The sequence below is a fragment of the Prionailurus viverrinus genome, chromosome X (assembly GCF_022837055.1).
Source record: "Prionailurus viverrinus isolate Anna chromosome X, UM_Priviv_1.0, whole genome shotgun sequence".
Classification (NCBI taxonomy): Eukaryota; Metazoa; Chordata; class Mammalia; order Carnivora; family Felidae; genus Prionailurus; species Prionailurus viverrinus.
Window position 1 is genome coordinate 62,411,350 of NC_062579.1, and position 23,177 is coordinate 62,434,526.

Sequence of the window (23,177 nt, forward strand, 5' to 3'; positions counted from 1 at the left end):
AAGGGGAAAGAATAGTTTCAAACAGGGAGAGAGGCAAACAATAAGAGACTCTTAAATACAGAGAACAAACTGAGGGCTGATGGGAGGATGGGAGAGAAGGGAGAAAGGGTGATGGGCACTGAGGAGGGCACTTGTTGGAATGAGCATTGGGTGTGGATTATAAGCAATGAATCATGGGAATCTACCTCTGAAACCAAGAGAACACTGTATACACTGTATGTTACCTAACTTTACAATAAATTATATTAAAATAAATTAAAATAATATAAAACAATATGTAAAACTTCTATTTAAGTGTATATTATTATATATTTGTATGGTGGGAATGTTATATGTACAGGGTACACCATTCTGTTAAACATTCATTCCACAAATATTACTGAACATCAAGTATGTACCAAACACAGTTCTAGTTGTGGAGTCTCAGTAGTGAACAACCAGGCATGATATATGTCCTCATGGAACTCAAACTTACAATCTAGTAAAAGTAGAGACAATAGAAATTTTGAGAAGAAAATATAAATCACAAAATCTGATCAAGTATTATAAAAGGAAAGAACCAGCTACAATATTTAACCACAATGACATAATATAGTGTAGTGAAGTGAACTCCTCCAAATTAACCTGATCCTAATTATTGAGAAAAAGGAAACATACGGATTAGCAGATCCTTTCTAGCAAATCCTGAGAGTAAGACTGGAAAGGAGTAATCTGTATTTTTAAAGAGGTTTTCAAGGTAATTCTTATGATAGGGCATACATTGGTAAAGTGGAAATAGAAACAATATTAGATAATAATAAAAAGATTTGGCTTGTAGTCACTGACTAGCTGTGTGAGATTGATCATGCCATTCTTGACTCCATTTTAAAAATATATTGATGTATAATTGACATAACACATTATGTTAGTTTAAGGTGTAAAATTTATTGATTTGGCATTTGTATGTATTGTGAAATGGTCATCACAAAAAATCTAGATACCATCTTTCAGCTTAGAAAGTTAATACAATAATATTGACTATATCCCTCATGCTGTACATTACTCCCCCATGACTTATTTACTTTATACCTGGAAGTTTGTTTTTAATTCCCTTCAACCATTTTGCTCTGCAAAACCTCCAACCCTTCTGGCAACCAACAATCTGTTCTCCACATGTAAAGATATTTTTTGTTTGTTTGTTTTTCTTTTTAGTTTCCATATATAAGCAAAATCATGCAGTGTTTGTGTTTCTCTGACTTATTTAATGTAGCATAATACCCTGAAGGTCCCCCATGTTGTCACAAATGGCAAGATTGTATTATTTTTTTATAGCAGAGTATGTATGTATATAGTTTCAAACAGAGAGGGAGGCAAAGCATAAGAGACTCTTAAATACAGAGAACAAACTAAGGGTTGATGGGGATGTATATATGCAATATACACACCACCATCTTTTATATTTATTGATCCATTCATGGAACTTACGTTGTTTTCCATACCTAGGCTATTATAAGTAATACTGCAATAAACATAGGGGTGCACATGTTTTCTCACACTAGTGTTTTTGTCTTCCTCAGTTAAATAACCAGCAATGGAATTATTGGATACTATGGTAGTTCAATTTTTAAATTCATACTGTTTTCCATTATGGATACACCATTTTACATTCCCATAAACAGTGTACAAGATTTCCCTTTTCTCCACATCCTCATCAACACTTTTTTTCTTGTCTTTCTGATACTAGCCATTCTGACAGGTGAAAAGTGGCATCTCATTGTGTTTTGATTTCCATTACCATGAGTAGGGATGTTCCTCCTGGTCATCTACATGTATTCTTTGGAAAAAAGTCTGTTCAGGTCCTCTGCTCAGTCTTTAATTGGATTGTTTGCTATTTTTTTCAAGTTTTTATTTAAATTTAAGTTAGTTAACATACAGTGTAATATTAGATTAAGGTGTACAATTTAGTGATTTAACACTTCCTTACAACACCAAGCACTCATCACAAGTGCACTCCTCAATACCGATCACCTATTTAACCCCTCCCCCAACTAACCCCCCCATAACTATCAGTGTGTTCTCTATAGTTTAGAGTGTGTTTCTTGGTTTGCCTCTCTCTTTTTTTCCCTATGCTCTTTTGTTTTGTTTCTTAAGTTCCAACTATGAGTGAAATCATATAGTACTGTCTTTCTCTGGCTGACTTATTTTACTTAACATAGTACTCTCTAGCTCCACTCATGTCATTGCAAATGGAGATTTCATTACTTGTCATGGCTGAGTAACATTCTATTGTATATATTTACCATTTATTTATCCATTCTTCAGCTGATGGACATTTGAGCTGTTTCCACAATATGGCTATTGTAGAAAATGCAGCTGTAAACACTGGGGTGCATGTATCCCTTTGAATTAGTATTTTTGTATTCTTTTGGTAAATAACTAATAATGCAATTGCTGGATTATAGGGGTAGTTCTATTATAACTTTTTGAGGAACCTCCATATTGTTTTCAAGAGTGGCTATACAGACAGTACAGGAGTGTTCCACTTTCTCCACATCCATGCCAACACCTGTTGTTTCTTGTGTTGTTGATTTTAGCCATTCTTTTTTAAAAAATCTTCTTTTAAATTAATTTTGAGAGAGAGAGAGAGAGAGAGAGAGAGAGAGAGAGAGAGAACCTTAGCAGGGGAGGGACATAGAAAGAGGAAGAGACAGAATCTCAATCACTCCACATTATCAGTGCAGAGCCTGATGCATGGCTCAGTCTGATGAACCATGAGATCATGACCTGAGCTGAAATCAAGAATTGGATGCTTAACCAACTGAGCCACCAGGTGCCCAGATTTCAGCCATTCTGACAGGTGTGAAATGATATTTCATTGTAGTTTTGATTTGTATTTTCCTGATAATCAGTGATATTGAGCTTCTTTTCATGTGTCTGTTCACCACCTGTATGTCTTCTTTGGAAAAATGTCTATTCATATTTTCTGCCAATTTTTGACTTGGACTATTCACTTTTGGGTGTTGAGTTTTTTAAGTACTGTATATATTTTGGACACTAACTTTTTAGCAGATATTTCATTTGAAAAAATCTCCCATTCTTCAGGTTGCCTTTTAATTGTGTTCATTGTGTCCTTCATTGTGTAGAAGCTTTTTGTCTTGAAGAGGTCCAAATTGTCTGCTTTTGCTTTTGTTTCCTTTGCCTCAGGAGATCTATTCAGTAAGAAGTTACTAGAACTGATGTCAAAGAGGTTGTTGCCTGTGTTCTTCTCTAGGATTTTAGTGGTTTTGTGTCTCACATTTAAGTCTTTCATCCATTTTGAATTTATTTTTGTGTATGGTGTAAGAAAGTGGTCTGTTTTCATGCTTTTGCATGCTGCTGTCCAGTTTTTTTTTCCAACATCATGTGTTGAAGAGACTGTCGCTTTCCCATTGGATATTCTTTCCTGCTTTGTCAAAGGTTAATTAACCATATAGTTGTGGGTTCATTTCTGGGTGTTTGTTATTTTGTTAATGGCTTGCATATGTTCTTTATTTTCGATATTACCTCTTATTGGATATCTAATTTGCCAATATCCTCTTTCATTTAGTAGGTTGCCTTTTCATTTTTTGATAATTTCTTTTGCTGTGCAGAAGCTTTTTAGTTTCATGTAGCCCCAGTTTATTTTGGTTTGTTTCCCTTGCCTTTGGAGACAAATCCAAGACAACATCAGTAAGACCAATGGCAAGGAGTTTGCCACTTACATTTTCTTCCAGAAATTTTGTTTTCAGGACTAATGTTGAAGTCTTTAATCCACCATGAATTAATTTTTGTATGTAGTGTAACATAGTGGCCCAATATTACTCTTTTGCATGTAGCTGTCCAGTTTTCCCACCACCATTTATTGAAGAGACTACTCTTTTCCCATTGTATATTTTTGCATCTTTTGCTATATATTAGTTTAGTATATATATATATATATATATATATATATGCGGGCTTATTTTTAGGTACTCTAATATGTTCATTTATCTATGTGTCAAGTTTCATGGCAATACTATAGTGTTTTGATTATATCTTTTTATTATAGTTTGATGTCAGGGTGTATGATGCTTCCACATTTGTTCTTTTTTCTCAAGATTGTTTTGGCTATTCAGGATATTTTGTGGATACATAAGAGTTTTAGAATCATTTTTTTTCTAGTTCTGTGAAAAATGCCACTGGAATTTTGATAGGAATTTCATTGTGCCTTCTCCAATTTCGTTCCTCAATGTCCTATACCTGTAAATGTAGAGGTATTTCACCTTTTTGGCTAAATTTATTTCTAGGCTTTTTATTCTTCTCAATGTGATTGAAAATGTGATTGTTTCTTGATTTCTCTGATTGTTCTTTATTAGTGTATAGAAACACAAAAAAATGTTTTTTAATTTTTAATCTGAATTTGCTGGATTTATTTATAATAACATTTTTTTGGCGGGGTGTTTAGACTTTCTATATATAGTATCACGTCATCTACAAATAATGAGTGTTACTTCTGCCTTTCCAATCTATATGTCTTTTCTTTCTTTTTCTTTACTAATTGCTGTTGCTAGGACTTCCAATACTATGTTGAAAAAAGTGGGGAGATTGAGCATTATTAATTCTCTCCTGATCTTAGAAGAAAAGCTTTCTGCTTTCCACAATTGAGAATGATATTAGCTGTGGGTCTGTCATGTATGGTCTTCATTATGTTGCGGTACATCCCCTCTGTACCTACTCTATTAAGAGATATTTTTAATCATAAATGGATATTGAATTTTGTCAAATGATTCTTGTATCTGTTGAGATGATTTTATGATTTTTATGTTTCATTTTATTAATGTGCCAGTATGATGTTGATTGATTGATATATCTTGTACCATCATTGTATCCCTGGGATAAATCCCACTTGACCATGATGTAAGGTCTTTTTAATGTATTGTTAAATTCATTAATACATTAATATTTTGTTAAGGATTTTTGCATCTATGTTCATTAGGAATACTGGACTGTAACTTTCTTGTTTTGTAGTGTCCTTATCTGGTTTGGGTATCAAGATATTGTTGGCATCCTAAAATGAGTTTGGATGCTTTTTTCTCACTTCAATTTCTGGAAGATTTTGAGGATAAGTATTAAATCATCTTTGAACGTTTGATAGAATTTACCAGCCATATCATCATGTCCTGAACTTTTCTTTTCAATATATGAAATTTATTGTAAAATTGGTTTCCATACAACACCCAGTGCTCATCCCAAAAGGTGCCCTCCTCAGTAAACATCACCCACCCTCCCTTCCCTCCCACCCCCCATCAACCCTCAGTTTGTTCTCAGTTTTTAAGAGTCTCTTATACTTTGGCTCTCTCCCACTCTAACCTCTTTTTTTTCCTTCCCCTCCCCCATGGGTTTCTGCTAAGTTTCTCAGGATCCACATAAGAGGGAAAACATACAGTATCTGTCTTTCTCTGTATGACTTATTTCACTTAGCATCACACTCTCCACTACCATCCACGTTGCTACAAAGGGCCATATTTCATTCTTTCTCATAGCCACATAGTACTCCATTATGTATATAAACCACAATTATCCATTCATCAGTTGATGGACATTTAGGCTCTTTCCATAATTTGGCTATTGTTGAGAGTGCTGCTAAAAACATTGGGGTACAAGTGCTCCTATGCATCAGTACTCCTGTGTCCCTTGGGCAAATTCCTAGAAGTGCTATTGCTGGGTCATAGGGTAGGTCTATTTTTAATATTCTGAGGAACCTCCACACTGCTTTCCAGAGTGGCTGCACCAGTTTGCATTCCCACCAACAGTGCAAGAGGGTTCCCGTTTCTCCACATCCTCTCCAGCATCTATAGTCTCCTGATTTGTTCATTTTGGTCACTCTGACTGGCGTGAGGTGATATCTGAGTGTGGTTTTGATTTGTATTTCCCTGATGAGGAGCGACGTTGAGCATCTTTTCATGTGCCTGTTGGCCATCTGGATGTCTTCTTTAGAGAAGTGTCTATTCACGTTTTCTACCCATTTCTTCACTGGGTTATTTGTTTTTTGGGTGTGGAGTTTGGTGAGCTCTTTATAGATTTTGGATACTAGCCCTTTGTCTGATATGTCATTTGCGAATATCTTTTCCCATTCCGTTGGTTGCCTTTTAGTTTTGTTGGTTGTTTCCTTTGCTGTGCAGAAGCCTTTTATCTTCATAAGGTCCCAGTAATTCATTTTTGCTTTTAATTCCCTTGCCGTTGGGGATGTGTCAAGTAAGAGATTGCGACGACTGAGGTCAGAGAGGTCTTTTCCGGCTTTCTCCTATAGGGTTTTGATGGTTTCCTGTCTCACATTCAGGTCCTTTATCCATTTTGAGTTTATTTTTGTGAATGGTGTGAGAAAGTGGTCTAGTTTCAACCTTCTGCATATTGCTGTCCAGTTCTCCCAGCACCATTTGTTAAAGAGACTGTCTTTTCCATTGGATGTTCTTTCCTGCTTTGTCAAAGATGAGTTGGCCATACGTTTGTGGGTCTAGTTCTTGGGTTTCTATTCTATTCCAGTGGTCTCTGTGTCTGTTTTTGTGCCAATACCATGCTGTCTTGATGATGACAGCTTTGTAGTAGAGGCTAAAGTCTGGGACTGTGATGCCTCCTGCTTTGGTCTTCTTCTTCAAAATTACGTTGGCTATTCGGGGCCTTTTGTGGTTCCATATGAATTTTAGGATGGCTTGTTCTAGTTTCGAGAAGAATGCTGGTGCAATTTTGATTGGGATTGCATTGAATGTGTAGATAGCTTTGGGTAGTATTGACATTTTGACAATATTTATTCTTCCAATCCATGAGCACGGAATGTCTCTCCATTTCTTTATATCTTCTTCAATTTCCTTCATAAGCTTTCTATAGTTTTCAGCATACAGATCTTTGACATCTTTGGTTAGATTTATTCCTAGGTATTTTATGCTTCTTGGTGCAATTGTGAATGGGATCAGTTTCTCTATTTGTCTTTCTGTTGCTTCATTGTTAGTGTATAAGAATGCAACTGATTTCTGTACATTGATTTTGTATCCTGCAACTTTGCTGAATTCATGTATCAGTTCTAGCAGACTTTTGGTGGAGTCTATTGGATTTTCCATGTATAGTATCATGTCATCTGCAAAAAGTGAAAGCTTGACTTCATCTTTGCCAAATTTGATGCCTTTGATTTCCTTTTGTTGTCTGATTGCTGATGCTAGAACTTCCAGCACTATGTTAAACAACAGCGGTGAGAGTCGGCATCCCTGTCGTGTTCCTGATCTCAGGGGAAAAGCTCTCAGTTTTTCCCCGTTGAGGATGATGTTAGCTGTGGGCTTTTCATAAATGGCTTTGATGATGTTTAAGTATGTTCCTTCTATCCTGACTTTCTCAAGGGTTTTTATTAAGAAAGGTGCTGAATTTTGTCAAATGCCTTTTCTGCATCGATTGACAGGATCATATGCTTCTTTTCTTTTATTAATGTGATGTATCACCTTGATTGATTTGCGAGTGTTGAACCAGCCCTGCATCCCAGGAATGAATCCCACTTGATCATGGTGAATCATTCTTTTTATATGCCATTGAATTCGATTTGCTAGTATCTTATTGAGAATTTTTGCATCCATATTCATCAGGGATATTGGCCTGTAGTTCTCTTTTTTTACTGGGTCTCTGTCTGGTTTAGGAATCAAAGTAATACTGGCTTCATAGAATGAGTCTGGAAGTTTTCCTTCCCTTTCTATTTCTTGGAATAGCTTGAGAAGGATAGGTATTATCTCTGCTTTAAACGTCTGGTAGAACTCCCCTGGGAAGCCATCTGGTCCTGGACTCTTATTTGTTGGGAGATTTTTGATAACCGATTCAATTTCTTCGCTGGTTATGGGTCTGTTCAAGCTTTCTATTTCCTCCTGATTGAGTTTTGGAAGAGTGTGGGTGTTCAGGAATTTGTCCATTTCTTCCAGGTTGTCCAATTTGTTGGCATATAATTTTTCATAGTATTCCCTGATAATTGTTTGTATCTCTGAGGGATTGGTTGTAACTTTGTTTAGAGTTTTTTGATTATTGATTCATTCTCCTCATTAATAATAAGTTAACTTATATTTCCTATTTCTTCATGATTCAGTCTTGGAATATTGTGTTTCCAGTAATTTATCAATTTATTCTGGGTTGTCTAATGTGTTGCTCCAGACAATTTATAATAATCTTATGAATCCTTGTATTTCTGTGGTATCAGTTGTAATTTCTCTTTCATTTCTGTTTTTATTTGAGCCTTCTTTTTTCTTGGTGAAACTAGCTAACGATTTGTGAACTGTGTTTATCTTTTTAAAGAAACAGCCCTTGATTTCATTTATCTTTTCTATTTCACTTTTACTATCTAATTTATTTCCACTCTAATCTTTGTTACTTTCTTCTACTATACTACCTTTTTTTTTCTTGTTACTTTAGGTCTATAGTTAATTGTTTATTTAAGGTTTCTCTTTTTCATAGCTTGTAGTACTAGGAACTTTCCTTTTAGAACCACTTTTGCTGTATCCCCTAGATTTTGGTAAGTCATTTTTTGTTTGTTTGCTTTCATTTGTTTCTAATAAATCTGTGATGCCAGTTTCTTCTTGTAATTGATTTCTAGTTTCACGCTCTTGTGGTCAGAAAAGATGCTTAATAAAATTTCAATCATCTTAAATTTATTGAGACCTGTGGCCTAATATGTGATCTGTATTGGAAAATGTTCCACGTGAGCTTGAGAAGAATGTGAATTCTGCTGATTTTGGATGAAATGTTCTGTATATTTTTTTAATGTCCATCTGCTCTACTATGTTGTTTAAGGTCCTTTATTGATTTTCTGGCTGGAAAAACTATCCATTGATGCAAATGGGCTGCTAAAGTCCCCTGCTATTATTCTATTGCTATCAATGTCTCTTTTTTCCTTCTTTTATTGAAGTAATAATTGACATAGTGTTATATTAGTTTCACATCTACAATATAATGATTCAACAATGACATGCATTACTCAGTGTTCATAAATATAAACATACTCTTGATCCCATATATTTTACCCCTCCCTTCAGTTACCTCCCCTCTGGCAATCACCATTTTGTTCTCTGAATTTAAAGGTGTGGTTTTTGATATTTTTCCATTGTTGGTTCATCTGTTTTGTTCCCTAAATTCCACATATGAGTGAAATTATATGAATTCCACATTGAGAATTATAATAGCTGTGGGTTTTTCATATATGACCTTTGTTATGTTGAGTTATGTTCCCTCTAAACCTACTCTATTGATGGTTTTTATCATGAATGGATATTGTCCTTTGTCAAATGCTTTATCTGTATCTATTGAGAGGACCATTTGGTTATTATCCTTTCTTTTATTAATGTGGCATATCACATTGATTTATTTGTAGATATGAAAGCACCCTTGCAACCCAAGAGTAAATCCCACTTAATTATGGTGAATGATTCTTTTAAGTATTATTGGATTTTACTTGCTAGTATTTTATTGAGAATTTTTGCATCTGTTTAAATGGACTAAATGCTCCAATAAAAAAATATAGGGTGACAGAGTGGATAAAAAGCAATACCCAACTATATGCTGCCAAAGGAGACTCACTGCAGAACTAAAGACACATGCACATAAAAAGTGAAAGGGTGGAAAACATTTCCCATACAAATCTAAACAAAAAGAAAGGTGGTGTATCAATACTCGTATCAGAAAAAAATAGACTTTAAAACAAAGATTGTAACAAGAGACAAAGAAAGACACTGCATATGATAAAGAGAATAGTCCAACAAAAGTATATAGCAATTGTAAATATTTATGCACCAACATGAAACCACCTAAATAAAGAAAACAGCTATTAACAGACATAGAAGAAGAAATTGGTAATAATACAATAATAAGAGGGGATTTTGACATCCCACTTACATCAATGGATAGATCATCCAAACATCAAAACAAAAATGAAACACTGTCTTTGAATGACATATTGGACCAGATGGGTCTAACAGATAAATTCAGAATATCCCATCTCAAAACAGCAGAGTACACATTCTCTTCAAGTACACATGGCACATTACCAGGACTGACCATATATTAGGGCATAAAAAAATCTTAACAAATCATGTCACACATCTTTTCCAACCACAACAGTTGAAAGTGGAACTCAATCACAAGAAAATCTGGAAGGAACACAACTACATGGAAGCTAAATAACATGCTACTAAACAATGAATGGATCAATCAAGAAATGAAAAAAAAAAACACATGAAGACAAGTGAAAATGAGAGCTCAATGGTTCAAACTCTATGGGATGCAGCAAACACTGTCCGAAAAGGAAAGATTTTTATATCTTTCATTTTGAGAGAGTATGTTTAGGAATATTCTATCACTGTCTCCTCTTTCTTGCAGAATGGGGTCTCCCCCATGGAAATGAATTTCATGATAACTTACTTCTCCCCCATGGCAATGAATTTCATGATAACTTACTGAAAGTACAGCAAAAAGATAACCACATTGAAAATGGAAATCTCAGGATAACAGCTGTGTTCCAGGTGAAGACCTACCAATTCAGACTGGAACAGATCAGATTTCAGGAAAAATTTCTTCAAGATGATAAAACTGTTACACTACCAAATGTGTATGAATGTATTGAGAAGAGAGATATGCACCTGGAAAGGGTTTCAGAATAAATTAGTAGTACCTACAAAATTAAGCAAGCAAAAATGCAAAAAAAACCCCCCAAAAAACTAATAATGAACACAAAACCAAAACAAAACAAAAAACAAAATAATGTTACACAGAAATAGTATAATATAATATACTACATATATTAATATGTATTATAATAGTATACTACATAAGTCAAATATGTAAAACACTTACTTAGTTATAATAATGTTAACACTGGATAACTAACCAACCAAAATTATGAAATAACCAAACTGGGAGAATAAAAAGAGAAAAAGTATGCATGTAAGTAAAAGGATCGCTGAAGAGATCTTGAAAAAGATTGAGGATAAACCCTCGTATTTCATAGTGGAAAATCAATCAACAATGGCTAGCATTGAAAAATCAAGAAATAGTCATATAAACAGAGAGAAGGGAGACTCTTAGGTATTCTCCCTCTTCCATAATAATAAAAAAATTTAGCTGGGCATATGGCTTCCCAGAGTATAACTCCATTTGCAGCATCCCTTACAGTTAGGTATGACCATGGAACTAATCTTCAGCCAGTGGGTTAGAAGTGAATGTGTCTTGTGACAGTTTCCGGGAATCCTCTTTAAAAGATAGCTGGTACACACCCCTTGCCTCTTCTTTTACCCCCCTCTGTCTTGCTTCCTGGACCATAAGTGTCATAATTTTGGACCTTTTGGGCAAGAAGTACATCATAGAGATGGCAGAATTGAAGGTGGAATGTACCAGAGTCTCTGAGGAGTTTATGGGGCAGAACTGCCATGCCAATTTTAAGTTGTATATCCCTGGACTTGTACATGAAATTAAAATATCTTGTCTGAATTACTATTGAGTGTTTCTGTTACAGCCAAACCTAATCCTAATTAATACAACACATTATTCATAGGTGGAGGTAAAAAGTGCTTGATTCCAGCTATTGGAAAATAGGAGTAGGGAAAGAATAAGGAATGTTGGTTTTATAGCAAGTTTTACAGAACTCGGCTCCTTAAGCTGGGTGCATTTATAACTTATATTAAAAAAAAAACAAAAATGATAAGAACAAAAACACATGTTCTGAAATTCCTTATTCTTGGCATTTAGGCTTCTCATACCATTATCCCACTCCAATTCTTCTTCAATCATTTGTATTCTTGTGTTATCCTTCTTGCTAGACTCCAAACTACTTAAAAATAGGAAAAGTGTCTGATGCATTTCTATTTCTTTGTTAGTATACATAACGTAGCATACTCAGTAATTGCAGGATTTAATTTGATTTTTCATTTGGATCCAAAAAAAACCAAAAAGCAAGCATTGTGAGAATAGCAATTATTTTTCGAAACCTGTGCTCCATGGTTTCTCCCAATATTCCATTTTTCTTCATCTATGTATGTGAAAATACTTTATTTCTTCCTATAGAAGAAATCTGAATTTTGTCATTTGTTTTTTAATAGCACTTCCCTCTTGATTTTCTGGGATGAATCTCCAGTGTAAGCTGAAGCCTACTCATACTTCCTTGAAAAAGCCAACTGTTAGCATCTCTTCTGAATTCCACATTGAATGATCCATGAAATCACCTAGAGTGGGATTCTTTATACCACATAAATCAAGAAATGCTATAAGAGACTTAAAAACTGAGAACAAACTGAGGGTTGATGGGGGGTGGGAGGGAGGGGAGGGTGGGTGATGGGTATTGAGGAGGGCACCTTTTGGGATGAGCACTGGGTGTTGTATGGAAACCAATTTGACAATAAATTTCATATATTAAAAGGAAAAAAATCAAGAAATGCTATAAATCAGGGTTTTTTTCCTTAGCTAATTGTTAAACACTTATGAGCATACTACTATTACTACTATTTAAATCTTATACCCACATTTTATAAATTGAATGTAAACTACTGTACCCATGACTGATCAATATAATTTTCAATCAAAATTTCATTATATAACATGTGAGGTCTATTTCATATTACCTTATGTAATGTTTCATAATGTAATGTAATGTAATGTAATCACCCAAATTCCGAATATTTTCAGCATGCCAAAAAGAAACCCTATACTCATTTTTCATTCCTCCCTATCTCAATCCCCTGGCAATTACTGATACTACTTTTCATTTCTGTAGATGTTCCTATTCTGGATATTTCATATAAATGGAATCATAAAATATGTGGTCTTTGGTGACTGGTTTCTTTCACTTAGCATAATGTTTTCAAGAATCATCTATTTTGTAGCACGTTTCAGTATTTCATTACTTTATATGTTTATATAATATTCCATTCTATGCTATATCACATTTTCTTTATGCATTCACTTCATGGACATTTGTTTTTTTCCCACTTTTTGGCTATTATGAACAATGCTGCTATGAATATCCATGTATAAGTACTTTTTTTAAGTTTTTATTTAAATTCCAATGAGTTGACATACAACGTATTATTAGTTTCAGGTGTACAATTCAGTGTTTCAACACTTACATACAACACCCTGTGCTCACTGCAAGTGCACTCCTTAATCACCAACACCTATTTATTCCATCCCTCCCAATCACCTCTTTCATCGTAACCATCAATTCATTCTCTATAGTTAAGAGTCTGTTTCTTGGTTTGCCTCTCTTTTTTTTCTCCTATGCTCATTTGTTTCAATAAAACAAAAAGCTTTGCTGGCACAAAAACAGACACATAGACCAATGGAATAGAATAGAAACCCCAGAACTAGACCCACAAACGTATGGCCAACTCATCTTTGACAAAGCAGGAAAGAATAGCTAATGGAAAAAGGACAGTCTGTTTAACAAGTGGTGCTGGGATAACTGGACAGCAACATGCAGAAGGTGGAAACTAGACCACTTTCTCACACCATTCACAAAAATAAACTCAAAATGGATAAAGGACCTAAATGTGAGACAGGAAACCATCAAAGCCTTAGAGGAGAAAGCAGGAAAAGACCTCTCTGACCTCAGCCGTAGCAATCTCTTACTCGACACATCCCCAAAGGCAAGGGAATTAAAAGCAAAAGTGAATTACTGGGACCTTATGAAGATAAAAAGCTTCTGCACAGCAAAGGAAACAACCAACAAAACTAAAAGGCAACCAATGGAATGGGAAAAGATATTCGCAAATGACATATCGGACAAAGGGCTAGTCTCCAAAATCTATAAAGAGCTCACCAAACTCCACACCCAAAAAACAAATAACCCAGTGAAGAAATGGGCAGAAAACATGAATAGACACTTCTCTAAAGAATACATCCGGATGGCCAACAGGCACATGAAAAGATGTTCAGCGTCGCTCCTTATCAGGGAAATACAAATCAAAACCACACTCAGGTATCACCTCACGCCAGTCAGAGTGGCCAAAATGAACAAATCAGGAGACTATAGATGCTGGAGAGGATGTGGAGAAACGGGAACCCTCTTGCACTGTTGGTGGGAATGCAAATTGGTGCAGCCGCTCTGGAAAGCAGTGTGGAGGTTCCTCAGAAAATTAAAAATAGACCTACCCTATGACCCAGCAATAGCACTGCAAGGAATTTATCCAAGGGATACAGGAGTACTGATGCATAGGGCCACTTGTACCCCAATGTTCATAGCAGCACTCTCAACAATAGCCAAATTATGGAAAGAGCCTAAATGTGGATCAACTGATGAATGGATAAAGAAATTGTGGTTTATATACACAATGGAATATTACGTGGCAATGAGAAAAAATGAAATATGGCCTTTTGTAGCAACATGGATGGAACTGGAGAGTGTGATGCTAAGTGAAATAAGCCATACAGAGAAAGACAGATACCATATGTTTTCCCTCTTATGTGGATCCTGAGAAACTTAACAGGAACCCATGGGGGAGGGGAAGGAAAAAAAAAAAGAGGTTAGAATGGGAGAGAGCCAAAGCATAAGAGACTGTTAAAAACTGAGAACAAACTGAGGGTTGATGGGGGGTGGGAGGGAGGAGAGGGTGGGTGATGGGTATTGAGGAGGGCACCTTTTGGGATGAGCACTGGGTGTTGTATGGAAACCAATTTGTCAATAAATTTCATAAAAAAACAAAAAAAAACAAAAAAAAACCAAAAAGCTTTGCACAGTGAATGAAATGATCAACAAAACTAAAAGCCAACCTACAGAATGGGAGAAGACACTAGCAAATGACATTCTGATAGAGGATTATTATCCAAAATATATAAAGAACTCATAAAACTCAACACCCAAAAGATGAATAATCCAATTAAGAAATGAACAGAAGACAAGAATAGACATTTTTCCAAAGAAGACATACAGATGGCCAACAGATATATGAAAAGATGCTCACCATCACTGATCATCAGAGAAATACAAATCAAAACTACAATGAGGTATCACCTCACACTTGTCAAAATGGCTAAAATTAACAACACAAGAAACAACAAGTGTTGGTGAAGATGTGAAGAAAGGGGAACCCTCTTGCACTGTCTGTGGAATGTGAATTGGTGCAGCCACTGTGGAAAACAGTATGGAGTTTCCTCAAAAAATTAAAAATAGAACTACCTTACAATCCAGGAATTGTACAACAAGGTATTTACCCATAGAATAAAAAATACTAACTTGAAGGGATACATGCACCTCAATGTTTATAGCAGCATTATCTATAATAGCCAAATTATGGAAACAGACCAAATGTCCATTGACTGCTGAATGGATAAAGAAAAAGTGGTACATATATACAATGGAATATTACCCAGCCATAAAAAAAATTGCAATGTGACTATTTGGAAGAATGTGAATGGATCTGGAGAGTATTATGCTAAGTGAAATAAGTCAGTCAGAGAGCAAGAAATACCATAATATTTCATTAATATGTGGAATTTAAGAAAAAAAATGAGCATGTATAAGTTTTTGAGTATACATACATTTCATTTCTTTTGGGTACATACCTAAGAGTGAAATTGATGGGTCATATGATAACTCTATGTTAAAAATTTAAGAACTGTTTTCCAACGTGGCTAAAACATTTTACATTTACAACAAAAGTGTACAATGGTTCCAATTTATCCACATCCCAGTCAACACTTGTTATTATCTGTCTTTTTTATTATAGTCATCATATAGGCTATTAAGTGGTATCTCATTGTGGTTTTGATTTCCACAATGACAAATGATGTTGAACATTTTTTTTGTGTGTTTATTGGCCAGTTGCATATCTTCTTTGGATAAAGTATATTTAAATTCTTTGCCCATTTTCAATTGCATTATTTGCCTTTTTATTATTAATATTTAAGAATTCTTTACATACTCTGAATATAAACTCCTTATCAGATATGTACTTTGAAAATATTTCCCCCCATTCTGTGGATAATCTTTTTCACTTTATTGATGTTCTTGTTTACAGCACCTCATGCAATTTTTATAGAGCTTTCTTTTATGACAATCTTCAATCACAGCATGAAAATTATTGAAAATGTCTTACCCGAACTATTTCACAGTCAACATTTAATTCAGTTGCAACTGCTTCAATTTTCTCTCTACACACAGAACCAAGGCTGGTCATGCCATTGTCCCAGTACTTCTTAAGGGTGGCTAAGTCTCGGTCACTGAACTGAGTGCGGTCTTGTAGCTATAAGACAGATTTAAAATAATTAGAACAATAAAAGGAAAGAATATTATAGACAGGGTCATCTGGGTGATCTATACTAGGCTACTTTCAACACATAACTAAATTAATTTCACAGTTCTTAATATGTGTTTCCCCATTCTGAAATGGCCCTCTCCATGATATTTCCATAACATGAAAGTGTGTTAGAATAAAACAAGTCAAAAAAATTAACTGTTAGCAATTAATTAGTATTTTTAAGTTGTTTTTAGTTTTTATTTTTACCATTTTTTTAAGGTAGACTTCACACCCATTGTGGGGCTTGAACTCACAACCTTGAGATCAAGAGTTGCATGCTCTACCAACTGAGCCAGAAAAGTGCACCAGCAAATAAGCAGTATTGATTTTAAATGATTATAATCACATAAATAATACATTGTATTGTCATTGTAGAAAATAAGGATAAATTTTTTAAGAAAGAATTTAAATTATCCACAATTCAGTAAATAGCACTTGTTAATATTATAATGTCTATTTTTTTCATTTTTCTATGATACACATATTCATATTCACACTAAATATATTTAAAAAATAACGGTTAGGGCGCCTGGGTGGCTCAGTCAGTTGAGCGTCCGACTTCAGCTCAGGTCATGATCTCACGGTTTGTGAGTTCGAGCCCCACATCGGGCTCCATACTGACTGCTTGCAGCCTGGAGCCTGCTTCAGATTCTGTGTCTCCTTCTCTCTGCCCCTCCCCTGCTTGCACTGTCTCTCTCTCTCTCTCTTTCAAAAATAAATAAACATTAAAAATATTTTAAAAAATAACAGTCAAGATCACATCACTGTGATGTCTTTTGAGAATTTAATCTAGATTGGCCATGTGTGGATCTTGTTTTAATGTTATAATAAATTAAAAGTGTAAATAAGAAAGGCTTAAGAAGATAAGGTAGCTTTTAATAATCATATTTATGGCTTCAGAAAGTTTCATAATAACCCTATCCTTTTTATTTTTAGATTTTTTATTCCAATAAACTATAGACCTTATATGTTATTTTAATTCAATGAATCCTAGAGGCAACTGTAGGAAGTAAATTAGAAGCATGATGGAATAATGACTTTCATTTTACTGATAAGGAGTCAGGAAAAGCAGGGTCAAAGGACACATTTAACAAGGAACAAAATGTCCATCGCAGAGCTAGAAATAGAAATCTGATTTTTTTTTCAAGTAACTTCATCCTTATGAGGTCTCCAATTAGCTAAGGAGGTGGTAAAAAAAAATCTAAAAATAACTTTTAATTAAAAATCTATATCCTGCAAAGCCCTTGTATGTGTATGCATGTTTTTGTGATGAGAGAACAAGAATGAGAGAGCAAGAGAGTGAGAAAGAAAGCCTGTGATAGTGAGTTGAGGAGAAATGCTGCAAATCATGGAAGGAGGTATGAGGTTCTGTTGCTGTCTTCTACCTAAAAAGATATGGTCTGGTCTCACAGAGGCTACACCTCAAATCCTTTGTAGAAGTACACTGATTTCAATATTCCCTTTCTTTCTTTTTTTTTAAATTTATTTTTGAGACACAGAGAGACAGAGCATGAGCAGGGGAGGGGCAGAGAGAGAGGGAGACGCAGAATCTGAAACAGGCTCCAGGCTCTGAGCTGTCAGCACAGAGCCCGATGCAGGGTTCGAACTCACGGACTGTGAGATCATGATCTGAGCTGAAGTCGGATGCTTAACCGAGTCACCCAGGTGTCCCTCAACATTCCCTTTCTTAATGAAATTTAAAATAGAGCCCTCTCCTGAATTGGATTTGAATAACAATATAATGTATACAACATATAAAGCATGACTTAAATGAAAGAGTTATCATAGCTAAAACTGGTAAAATACTAAAAAACAAGTATAAATATGTTTTAAAGCTACAACCCTTTGAACAAGAATTTTATTTTTTAATTTTTTAATGTTTACTTTTTTTTTATTTTTGAGAGAGAGAGAGTGACAAAATGTGAGCAGGGGAGAGACAGAGAGAGAGGGAGACGCAGCATTTGAAGCAGGCTCCAGGCTCTGAACTGTCAGCACAGAGCCATTTCCAGGGACAAACCCACGAACCGTGAGATCATGACCTGAGCCAAAGTTGGTGGCTTAACCAACTGAGCCACACAGGCGGCCCTGAGAAAGAATTTTAAACATCAGGAGGGAAAGCAATATATGAACTTGTGGTTTACTGCCAAAATAGTGAAGTTAGATTGTATAATTAATGTGTCTATTCATAGGCAATATAGTACAGTTGTTCTGTGCGTATGTTGATCATTCAACACAGATAAATGATAAATTTGTTTTTCCTCTACTTAAAAAGCCTTGATGAGTAACATTTATTGTAAGTACTAGTACTAAATTACATGTTCCTAAGGAACAAATCAAAATATACCATACAAGAGTTTTTAATCAAGTGGAATAAGCTTCAAGTATTTACAACATAAAAAGCTCATTAGGTTCCCATTGTATATCGATCGTACCATAGTTTTGTAACTAAAATAAAACAGAAAGCAAAATAAATGGTAGTAGGGTTCTAGGTAGATTCAAATAATCCACCATAACAGCCAGCATAAGGGTTTTTATATATTTCCATTGCATCAAGTTCTCCAGTGCAAGCCAGGCTACATTACTGTCAGAATGTAAGGAATAATGACCAGATCGCTGAACACACTCAGCCAATTAATTTGTAATTCATTTAGAGGACACCTGAAGCTGATTCATCCCTTAAATTGAACTAAATAAAACCTGACTTGATTTGTTAGAAATGTGCTGGGGTCCCAACATTAGCAATGTTGAAGGCAAGCTATTATGATAACGCCTATTAAGTAGAAACTTAGGGGGAAGAACAGTTAAAGTTCTTAAAAGCATCTTATCCAAGAAAATAATAAGGTTATAAAAATAATTTATCATTAAAACTGTAAATATTGATTTAGAGAAGAATAAAAAGGTGGACACAAAGGATAACGTACATTCTACCCTCAAGTTAAAATCAGTTTTGCTTTTTGATGGGGATCTAAGCCACTTTCACTTTAGAAAGAAACCTACAGCCAAAACCACTGGCTCAAGTGAGAGAGACATATTAAACAATTCTCTTGTTGATTTTGTGAAAAGAATAACATTCCAGTAACCCTGAAACTAGGGTGAAAGCTGAGGTTTGGCCCAAGTGACCAGGTAATTGTATTGATTTTACATGGATTGTATTGCAACACAATATTCAGAAACCTTCTGGTCTCTTCACAAACTTCATAACATTTGTAGGAATTTAGTTCTTTGCTTTTCTTTTAAAAATAAAATTAGATGGCAAAACTCTGATGTTGGGGAGTACAGTGTCCTGTTTTAAGTATGGATCTTACTTAAATGTAGAAGTAAACTATTTATATTCAGAGGAAGCCCCTTTAAAATGAGAACTATTAAAAAATTTTAATACAATTAACACTCCTTCAGCTTACTGCTTCAGTGTTCCATATGCTGTGCACCATTCTGCCCTATTTTAATCATCAGTCCAGACGCTAGTCTGTAGTGTTGAGACTTCAAACTTGTTTTGTGAAATTCTATTCATCTTTCTACTTGAAAATCAGCTCATTAGTAGCAGAGATCATACTTTTTTAGTTTTATTTTCATTGTAAAAATGAATAATACACTTGATAAGAAAAATAGCCAAACGATCAGAAAGGTATAAAATAAGCTATAGTCTCTTTCCCTTCCTTATTTACAAATTCCTAATCTAAACACCAAGGCAACTTCTGTCAGTAGTTTCCAGAAACTTTCCAAAACAAAAATGCATATACACTTACAAAAAAAGTGATGATACTATAAACTTAAATTCTATTACTTATGTATATCTTGGAGCTATTTCTATACCATCACATTCAGATACACTACCTCAATCTTTTTTTTTCAATATATAAAATTTATTGTCAAATTGGTTTCCATACAACACCCAGTGCTCATCCCAAAAGGTGCCCTCCTCAATACCCATCACCCACCCTTCCCTCCCTCACACCCCCCATCAACCCTCAGTTTGTTCTCAGTTTTTAAGAGTCTCTTATGCTTTGGCTCTCTCCCACTCTAACCTCTTTTTTTTTCTTCCCCTCCCCCATGGGTTTCTGCTAAGTTTCTCAGGATCCACATAAGAGTGAAACATATGGTATCTGTCTTTCTCTGTATGGCTAATTTCACTTAGCATCACACTCTCCAGTTCCATCCACGTTGCTACAAAGGGCCATATTTCATTCTTTCTCATTGTCACGTAGTACTCCATTGTGTATATAAACCACAATTTCTTTATCCATTCACCAGTTGATGGACAGTTAGGCTCTTTCCATAATTTGGCTATTGTTGAGAGTGCTGCTATAAACATTGGGGTACAAGTGCCCCTATGCATCAGTACTCTTGTATCCTTTGGGTAAATTCCTAGCAGTGCTATTGCTGGGTCATAGGGTAGGTCTATTTTTAATTTTTTTTTCAACGTTTATTTATTTTTGGGACAGAGAGAGACAGAGCATGAACGGGGGAGGGGCAGAGAGAGAGGGAGACACAGAATCGGAAACAGGCTCCAGGCTCCGAGCCATCAGCCCAGAGCCTGACGCGGGGCTCGAACTCATGGACCGCGAGATCGTGACCTGGCTGAAGTCGGACGCTTAACCGACTGCGCCACCCAGGCGCCCCGATTTTTAATTTTTTGAGGAACCTCCACAATGTTTTCCAGAGTGGCTGCACCAGTTTGCATTCCCACCAACAATGCAAGAGGGTTCCCGTTTCTCCACATCCTCTCCAGCATCTATAGTCTCCTGATTTGTTCATTTTGGCCACTCTGACTGGCGTGAACTACCTCAATCTTTTTAACTGCCAAATTGTGTTCCATGGACCACATAAAAATATAAAGCTTCTGCACAGCAAAGAAAACAAGCAAAAATAATAAGACAATCTACTGAATGGGCAAAGATATTTGCAAATGAAATATCCAATAAAGGCTTAGTATCCAGAATATATAAAGAACTTATACAACTCAACACCAAAAAACTCCCAAATAATCCAGTTTAAAAATGGGCAGAGGACAGGAACAGACATTTCTCCAAAGAAGTCATAGAGATGACTAACAGACACATGAAATGATGCTCAACATCACTCATCAGCAGAGAAATGCAAATCAAAACCACAATGAGATATCACCTCACACCTCTCAAAATGGCTAAAATCAAAAACACAAAAAACAAGTATTGATGAGGATGTGGAAAAAAGGAACCCTCATCACTGTTGGTGGGAATACAAATTGTTACAGTCACTGTGGAAAACAATATGGAGTCTTTTCAAAAAATTAAAAATAAAATTACTGTATGATTTAGTAATTCTACTACTGGGTATTTAACCAAAGAATATAGAAACACTAATCCAAAAAGATATATGCACCCCTGTTTTAATTGCAGCATTATTTACAATGGTCAAATTATGGAACTAATGCTAGTGTCCATTGATAGATGAATGGATAAATAAGATGTACATATAATGATAAATGGATAAAGAAGATAGGGTGTATATACATATATACGCAATAGACACTACATGATTTAGAAATATCTAATTGTGAAAACTTAGGTGTTTTTCAGGTTATTGCTATTAAAAACAACGCTTAAATGGATATCCTTGTATATAAATCTTGATTTTTATTTGCAAATATACATTATGCAATTATACAATTTGCAATTATACCATTATACATTATTTGCAAATATACATAATTTTTTTTGTTTTGATCACCTCCACTTCTTATTGGTGATCAAGGGATTCTTGCCCTAGAGTTTTGGGTATAGCCAACAAAAGCTTCCCAACACTAAACAGATAAAATCAACAGTGTATTATTCAGGTATACTCATAGCTTGGAAAAGAACACCATATGCTACAAAGGGACACATGGGAATTCTCTCTGGGAATAGAGTGAACAAACAGAGGCTGTAGTGTAATCCCTGAGAGTGGTGAAACCCCCATTTCCCATAGGAGGATTGGATTTCTCTCAGGAGAATTTCCCACAGGAGGAGGATGTGCTTGGCCTGTTTGAACAGAAACCCACAATTCAGGGATAAGCAGGCACTGCACTTGGTCCCTGCAATGAGTTATTTGAATATGGTACTTTGTCTACAGGTACAGGATGACAAGGGGAACTTGTGGTTGGCCATTTGAGACTCTCCTTGCTTTCCCCAGATGTCAAAACACATGTAATATGAGGCCTTAATATTAGGTCATTTAATTTTTTTTTAATTTGAGTATATTTGAAACATAATGTTATGTTAGTATCAGGTGTACAACATAGTGATTTGACTTCTCTATACATTATGTTATGCTCACTACAAGTATAGCTACCACTCATCATTATATAATGCTATTACATTCTCACTGACTACATTTCTTATGCTGTGCCTTTTATTCCAATGACTTATTCCATAACTGGAAGTCTGTATCTCCTACTCCCCTTCATCAATTGTGTCCATCCCTGTGGCAAATCAAATAGCTATGCCCTGGGTTAGGAGATTATAGGGAATGCATTGGAAAGGAGAACACTGCTTTCTGGCCTTGCTGAAAAGAGCGGGCTGCACTTCCCTTATTTAGTTAATGTATATCTAGGGGTTGGGTTGTTCCTGTGCTCAGGAATTCCTTAGATCATGTTATCTATGGAATAGCTCATCTTGTTTTCCACCCTGTTTTCTGCATATGCTCTTTTGTAGTCTTGACAACACCTTAACTTGTTTTTATGTACACTTTCTATGCTTTCTTGTTGGCACTTAGCCCCCTGATGTATTGCATAATGTTTCCCTACATGTATTCTTAAATACAGGAGCTTGAGATCAGCCTGGAAGACTTCCCTTAGCTTCCCTCTTAGCTCTCTTGACTTGCATGAAGCCTTGAGTAATCCTTTCTGCCATCTTAGGCTTTGCTGGACAAAACCAAAAG

General features: G+C 35.4%; 1 protein-coding gene across 1 annotated transcript in view; it reads right to left on the reverse strand.

The window, feature by feature from the left end:
* The window catches only part of HDX (highly divergent homeobox), a 184,309-nt gene that overhangs the window by 54,250 nt on the left and 106,882 nt on the right, over positions 1 to 23,177 (reverse strand). Inside the window, exon 5 of the mRNA XM_047843980.1 lies at positions 16,080 to 16,226. Coding sequence (XP_047699936.1) covers positions 16,080 to 16,226 — 147 coding nt within the window. The remainder of the gene's footprint in view (positions 1 to 16,079; positions 16,227 to 23,177) is intronic.